Source organism: Anopheles marshallii, chromosome 3 (assembly GCF_943734725.1).
Source record: "Anopheles marshallii chromosome 3, idAnoMarsDA_429_01, whole genome shotgun sequence".
NCBI lineage: Eukaryota > Metazoa > Arthropoda > Insecta > Diptera > Culicidae > Anopheles > Anopheles marshallii.
In genome coordinates this window covers 8,304,923-8,312,850 of record NC_071327.1, presented here as the reverse complement: position 1 = coordinate 8,312,850, position 7,928 = coordinate 8,304,923, and the positions used below count along the sequence as shown (strand labels likewise).

Sequence of the window (7,928 nt, the reverse complement as noted above, 5' to 3'; positions counted from 1 at the left end):
ACTCTGCCATGCACATTGTCCATCCGCAACGATGCACAAAACGATGCTGGATCCTTCGGGCGATCCATTTAGAAAACCCTCAAAACTAGTGTCCTTACCAAATGCCATTCCTCGTGTTTTTTTTGTCTACATTGTAATTGTGTTTTCTAGTAAACATTGCCCTTAACCAATCGACAGCAGCACTCACCGGCAGCTTACGCCCTAGTGCTGCTTCACCGTACCAAAATTCCATTTCATCTTGCAGCGCTGCAGTCAAGCACACGTGTGTAAATCAATTTACGTGCAAGCATGCACAGGAAGCGTTCGAAAAATGTTACAAACCTTGCGAACGTTTACATCATCCGGAACGTTTGGGAAGTACATTTGACCAGATGCACCTGGAGTAATTAGATCAGATGCTGTCTGCCAGATCTGGTTCACCGGTAACATCAAACGAACCATCGGAATGAAGGTATTTTACGCTTCTTCAAAAAAAAAGTGCTCTGAATAGAGTGTGAAACATGAAGTGGGGCAAAACATACGTACAATGATTTCTTCCACACGGTAAGCGCTGCGAATGGAAGAATGTTTTGTGAAGCAGGAGCGATTGCGTACCGGACACGGAGCGCAAGGATGAATTCCTGCGATGCCTGCGATAAGTTTTTTGTTTTTGCCGGGAGAGGTATTAATAAAAGAATGCCAAAACAAAACAGAAAAAAAACACATCTAAGAAAACACCTCTTCTCAATAGCACAGACACCGACTATCGGAAACATTGGTCGAAGATAAAAATACCAATGACGAACATCTACCATCCGGCTCACCTTGTTGCGTAGGTGCCCCCTCTCCACACACAGCGCCAGCACAAAATGTGCTCAATAAATCGTGATTGCACACAGCACTGCTCGAAGTAAATCAAACGGAATGGGACCGAAATATGGCATTCGGGATCGGGTGAGTGTGTCTCAAAGCGGGCGGTACATGTGCTACATGAAGCTGTCCATGCATGTTTTATGTTTATGATGAACCGGGCGCGCTCAGATAGTAATTCTTATCATACGCGAGCGTCTGTACTTTGGCGTTCCTTCCGTGCCGGGAACGGTTGTGAAAAGGATGCGCTACAGTGTTCTTCATCACGTTTGCAATTTAGTACAAGTGGAAACATATCTTGCTGGTGTTTTATTGTTTGCATATAGAAGTTATATAGTTCCAGTACGCACATACATGCCTTTGTCAGGCATGGACTTTGTCCAAAACTGACGAAACCCTATTAGCCGCGTTCGAGAGGAAGATGATGCTCAGAAGGATTTTTGGCCCCGGATGTGTAGAAGGACAGCGGAGGAGCCGGCACAATGACGAGCTCTAAGAACTGTACGGTTAACTTACTTTCATACAGCAGATCAGACTCGCCAGGGTCTGGGTCAGGGTGGGTTGGTCACGTCATGAGAATGACACCGTACGACACATCCTGTAAAGTCCTTTTAGGTCGTCCACATGGACAGAGGAGGCATGGTACGCCCAAATTGAGATGGAGTGATGGCGTTGATGGGTCCGCAAGAAAGGCCGGAACGATTGATTACCAGACGGCGGTGTTCGATCGTGAGCGGTTTAGAGGACAGTCCTTGGCAGCAGGCCAAGACCGTGAAGCGGTTGTGGTGCAGGATAAGTAAATTTGTTGTTTGAACAATGAGTCCCATTGCCATAAAACCTCGTTTAATTGATATAAATTACCTGCAGACTTTGAGGTTTACGGCTTACGGATGCTTTTTCCGTGCCTTAAATTAATCACTCTTAATACATAACAATCAACTGGTCCCACCAATTGCACAGCACAACACCGGGTGGTCCCAACGATTATTTCTTCTTTTAGTTACATTGAACCATAATCTCGAACACGGTTTTAATAAATAAAACAAACACTTAACTTTTAAGACCATCAACACACTTGTTTATTAAATAAAAATAATTTCCAATATAAGTTTTGTTTGACACACACTGTTGCCGCATACAGGCAATTGGAGTGACTGGTCGATCGCAGCAAAGATCGTACTTAAGAAACAGTGCCCCAAATGGAAAGCCTTATGCTAATGATGCAAGGCGTTGGTATTTTTTCCAACCTTTGCTCCAGCAAAGTATCACCCTCTTTTTATGCTGTAAATGATGCATGACGCTTGAAATGACTTTCTGGTATAACTTCGTCTCGGAAAAAATGGACACACTGTCAAGTCGAAGAAATCAGAAAGTTGCTTTTATTGGGTAGAAATTTTGCACAAGAATCTCATATTAAAAGTTAGTAAGGCAAAGCAAAATATGTCTAAATATAGCTTCTGTGCGAGAGTGACATTTGGCTAACCGATTCCCTTGCAATGCGTCCAGTCCAGCATTGATCGCTCCTGAAACGGTTGGTCCAATATCTTGCAGCTATTGCCTTAGATCGTACAGACGCCGGTATGAATATGATATATTGCATTCACAGTTGTTGCCACCGCACAGATATATATCATGCATCGTGCATTGGAATATTGCACGAATCCTTGAAGACTCGTTGCACCAACGTACGCCATCTGTAGCCATCTTCTCATCATCACCGTCGTCATTGCAAGGGTTCCCCGGGCGCAAGTAGATGGCACACGCAATGGAAAATATGAACTGAAGCAAATGCAAAAATGCAACGATTGCCAGCGCTGCTTGATAAATAAGTTATCATTTGTATGCTGGTATGATTTTTATTGCATTATTGTAGTTACGAATGCAGAAGGGGAGCGTATCTCGAATGCTGTGGGTATCATACGCGAATAGTATGGAAATAGTTCGAACATAATGAACGAAAATGAAATGCACGCCAGTTGACAGGACCATATGTCAGGGTCACTTCATAACTTTATCAGCGAAGGACGATTCCCGGGTGGTGAGCTGATGTTTGTGCTCCGTTCAATCTACGGTGGATTATCGTACCGGATTATCCATCAATCTGGGACCTGGGTCCCTATTGGCAGGGTTGTAAAAATAGACGCATAAAGTAAACAGCTGATTTGAATGCGTTATAAGGGATGGATCGTATTTCATCACTACTGCTACAGCCGTTACCCGGCGCTGGTTCCCCGAGGGTGTGGTTAGTTTGATGTTTGTTTGATCAGATATAAGTTATCATTGATCGTGGAATGGAAACGTTGGAGGTATGATCCTATAGCAAGTTCCGCCTTTACTATTCCAATGGTGTTTGTTGCACGAGTGTAGTTTATCGTGTTTGTGTTGTGCTTACCGATTTATGCTTACCAGACAATGGCAATTAGCAAAATGATAAATGCAGCGATGGTTTGGGTGAAAAGTTTATGCTGGAGGAAGAATTAACACCGTTTGTTTTCCGCCGGGCGCACACCTTCGTTGCATTAAATTGTAAGTTTTGTGTAAATTTATTCTAGAAAATCTCATTGCATTGTTGCTTGCGATTTTGCGAACGAGAAAATGTGGCCACGGGAGAGTTGCAAATAAGAAAGCAGTGTTGACCGACGTCTTAATTCTTGGCGTTCCAGTTCCCGCAACGTTGGTTGATGCTTACACAAAGGAAAGTTTCCGTGTAGCTTACCACTGGGAAAACATTCTGTGCTGATGGATAGCTTTTGTTCTGTTATTGGGCATGTGAAAACACAATTTATTAGATGCAGTTTTACGTTGCTTCCAAATCAAATGTTTGCAATACTTTGCGAAAATTGGTTTAATATTTTATTGGCAGCCGAATGTGGTTTTATTTAAAATACTTCTGTTATTTTAAATGGTATTTTTCTTTTGTAATGATGAAATAAGTTTGCGTAGAAGTATCTTCTGCTCAGAATTATGAAAATAACGCTTCCTCGCTAGCGTTCCGTTCCCGGTCTCTATTTTGTCAACAGCAAAGGATTTGTTCGCAATTGTTTAGAATTAACCCTAATGAATATCATTGAGTATTTGCTAAATTACAAAACTAAATTACCATCAAAATCAAACATCCAACCACCGACGCACTCCGTTCCAAAAACCCTTACCATCACCGTTTCGATGATGGGAAAACAATGGTTTTTTTTTACCAACATATCCCAAAGTGTTTCGAATTCAGACACAATCGAGAACAGAGCATTTCCATTTTCTAGCGAGGTGGAGGTGCATCGGCGTGAATAATGAATGCGATTAAACATTCCACACCAAATAAACAACCCACACAGTGTCCATTTCCAATTCCAGCGGACTTGTTTTTCGTTGTTTTGACACGGTGTGTTTACAAATTATCAAAATTCACCCGGGCGTTGGGCATGCGTAGGTTTAGATGGATCTAGAATTTCTATTCCATCGTTGTAGTAATTTTATTTGTTCAGCATTACGCCATGTTCGACATGAAAAAGATTTATAATCGGAATTTTGTTCCACATGTTAGTTTATTTGTTGCAACAAAAAGGTTGTTCCAGCTTCCGCTCAAGAGCAATTAGTAAAAATGTAAGCTAAGATCTTAAAGCACATCATGCAAAAGAAATATTGAAAACACTAGGGCAAACATATTTGAATTTGCTTTGACCGCTCGTAGTAGGCCTTTACGTACGCCATGCTGTTGATAGCAATGCAATGTCAACAGCACCAAACATTTGGCATACGGCAGACGAGGCATTCACCAGCAAGGCCATAAACGGATGTGTCCGAAATCCTGTGTCCGTAGCCTCCGGAGCCCCGAACGAGCGTAAAGAGAATTTTTCTTTTCACATTTACTTTTATTTGATGTTTCCCTACTGCATTATGTATCCATCTCACTGTTACATTCTATATATTCTGGTCCAATGTCCCAGGGTCGGTTGGCTTTTGTGCACCGTTTTCTGTGCTACAACGTTAGAGTGCTGTTTGGTGAGTCTTTTCAACGGTGCTCCTAACCATGTGCGCTTACACTAACGGACTGGGGCGATTGTTTGTTTTGCGTTCCGCGTACACGCTGTTTAATGAGAGCGGACGAACTTGTTTTGTGTATGTTATCTTATTAGTCTCGATACGGTTCCACGCACATACACACACACACACACTCATACAGCACATCATCAGAGGTGTGAGCGGGATGCTTATCGGCGGTTTTTGATGAGTGCAATTAAAATTTACCAAATTCGCCATGAATTCCATTCAGTAAACAATTGAAGTTTGGAATGTTTGAGAACGGAAAGCTAACTCGGCGCGTAGTACGGCGTGGAATAAATTATACAATTGATGATCATAACGATGATAATGATAAACTTTTATAAAGTTTAAGGACCTCCGTTAAACTGATTAAATAAGAATTCCAATTAATACCTTCTTCGAATCTTTAAAGCTTGTTAAGAACTTGTGTCGAGTAATCAGGAACTTAATTGCTGTTTAAGAGTGAAAAGCAACCAGAGTGGATAAGGAAATAAAACGAAAGAGCGGACATTATCTAGACACTCGAAAGCTGTTTGAAAGTGTTGTCTTTAGATGCTGTAACAATTCGATTGCTCTCAATCCGAAATAATTGTTTGAAAACGTAACCATGTTTGATGTTTTTCACGTTCATGTTTTTGCTGTGTTGAAATATTTCATCACGTTCCTTTCAACGGTGTGTAATCGCGGCTCACTTGAGCAACAGCTGTCAAAAGTGCTAGTTGGGATTGTGATCGCTTTCGAAGTTTAAAGCCTCAACGGCTTCAAACGTCATCGATCTCCCGCCCGAAACGGCAGCATCTCTGATCGCCATCGAAGCAAGAGCTGCGGACGCTTTGACCTGCAACAGTGCTTTAACTCGGTTAACTGTTTGAGCATAGTAATACTACTGCTAAAGTGAATTTTATTGTTTGTTCATTATTTGTACCGTTTATCAAACTATCGACTCGCAGCTTACATTAGCTTTACGATTGATATAAAAGTGTGAGGTTATCGCCGAGTCTCTTTTGTTTCGTACGGGTGCGCTATACAAAATGGATACGGAAAACGTTCCTAGCAACCGCCTGGCGGCGTACAAACATGGTTCCAAATCGAACACGGTAAGGAGAAAGTTTGGCCGTTTGGTCAAATGTGTACCGTTTGACGATTTCTTTTATTGTTTGCTTGCTGGCTCTCTATGCTTACAGGAACTTCGGCAAAAACGCCACGAGGTAACGGTGGAACTGCGCAAGAACAAGAAGGAAGATCAGCTGCTTAAACGTCGTAACATTACCGAAGATGATGGGCCAACGTCGCCGCTGCAGGAAAATAACGCCCAGAGCCCGGTGGCGCTTAAGTTCGAGGAAATCATGCAGTACATCCGAAGTGGGCAGCCGGAGAAGGAACTTGCCGCCGTACAGGCCGCGCGTAAGATGTTGAGCCGAGAGAAGAACCCACCGATCGATAAAATCATCGGTCTGGGCATGGTGCCGGTGTGTGTGAAGTACCTTTCCGCATCCGACCGTCCGGGCCTTCAGTTTGAGGCAGCCTGGGCACTCACAAACATTGCATCTGGTACGTCCGAGCAGACCAAGGTCGTAATCGAGGCGAACGCGATTCCACGCTTTATCGACCTGCTTAGATCCCCATCGGTTACGGTAGCGGAACAGGCCGTCTGGGCGCTCGGTAACATTGCTGGTGATGGATCGAAGGCGCGTGACATTGTGCTGGAACACAACAGTGTAGACGCTATTATCGCACTCGTGAGCAATGGCAACACGCAGATCTCATTCCTTCGCAACATCGTGTGGCTGATGTCGAACTTGTGCCGCAACAAGAATCCGGCCCCACCGTTCAACCGGATTGAGCCGATGATTCCGGTTCTGTCTGCGCTGCTTGATCATGAGGATGCACAGGTGCTGTCGGACGCCTGCTGGGCCTTATCGTACGTTACGGATGATGATGTGGTGAAGCTAGATTCGGTCGTTGCTTCCGGCGCAGTGCCCAAGTTGGTTCGACTGCTCGGCACCAACAATCCGGCCATTATCACGCCGGCACTGCGCAGTGTAGGCAACATTGTGACGGGCAATGATACGCAGACGGATGCTGTGATAGCCGCGAATGCACTAGCGCTGCTTACGAACCTGTTGCGCCATACGAAGAACACGATCGTGAAGGAAGCGGCCTGGACGGTGAGCAACATAACGGCGGGAAATCAGAGCCAGATTCAGCATGTGTTGGATTCCGGCATCTTTAACGTGCTGATCGACGTGCTGGCGAACGGAGATTTCAAATCTCAGAAGGAGGCGGCCTGGGCGGTCACCAACACTACCACGGGTGGATCAACCGAGCAGATCATCCAGCTGGTTGAGAAGTACCCGATCATGAAGCCGTACTGTGATCTGCTGGAGGCGAAGGAAACGCGCACGGTTCGTGTGGTGTTGAGCGGTGTGGCCAACATCTTCCAGATCGCATCGCAGATCGGTGGCATCGAGAACCTATGCACACTGTTCGAGGAGATCGGTGCACTAGACAAGCTGGAAACGTTACAGAACCACGAAAACGAAGACATCTATCAGAAGGCGCTGCAGTTGATCGAGACGTACTTCTGTGATGCGGTAAGATAAGAGCGTTTGTGACATTGTTGCATTGTTTGGAGTGTTTTTCATTACTAATTTTCTTGTTTCCACCTTTCAATCTCTGCAGGAAGACGTCAACCCGGAATGTGCCCCGAAAGAAGTCAATGGAGCGCTGGAGTTCAATCCCACCACTCCGCAGGACGGTGGATTTTCCTTCTAAATTATTTCGTCTAAAGTATCATCCTATTCACTTCCCCATCCCAACAATCCATACGATCGTGCACTCCCATGTAAGAACGCAAAATAGCGTACCAACAAAGTGGGTAAAATAATTTAACGTTTCTGTCAAAAGGCTGTCTACAGCTGTTAGGAATAGCGTTTGAGTGTTTATATGTCAGTAACGTTTTTTTTTATGTCTGTGAAAATTAGTATCAAAATTTCGGCTGAAAATCGTTCAGTGATTAACCATTTGCGTTACAGTTTGTA

The 7,928-nt window shown here is 44.1% G+C and overlaps 1 protein-coding gene across 1 annotated transcript; it reads left to right on the top strand.

Moving 5' to 3' along the window:
• The first annotated feature begins 5,918 nt into the window (after positions 1–5,918).
• On the top strand, positions 5,919–7,662 carry LOC128715939 (importin subunit alpha). Its single transcript, XM_053810863.1, has 3 exons — positions 5,919–5,984; positions 6,072–7,481; positions 7,570–7,662. Exons 1-3 carry the CDS (start codon positions 5,919–5,921, stop codon positions 7,660–7,662), a joined length of 1,569 nt encoding a protein of 522 aa, XP_053666838.1.
• The last annotated feature ends 266 nt before the right edge of the window (positions 7,663–7,928 follow it).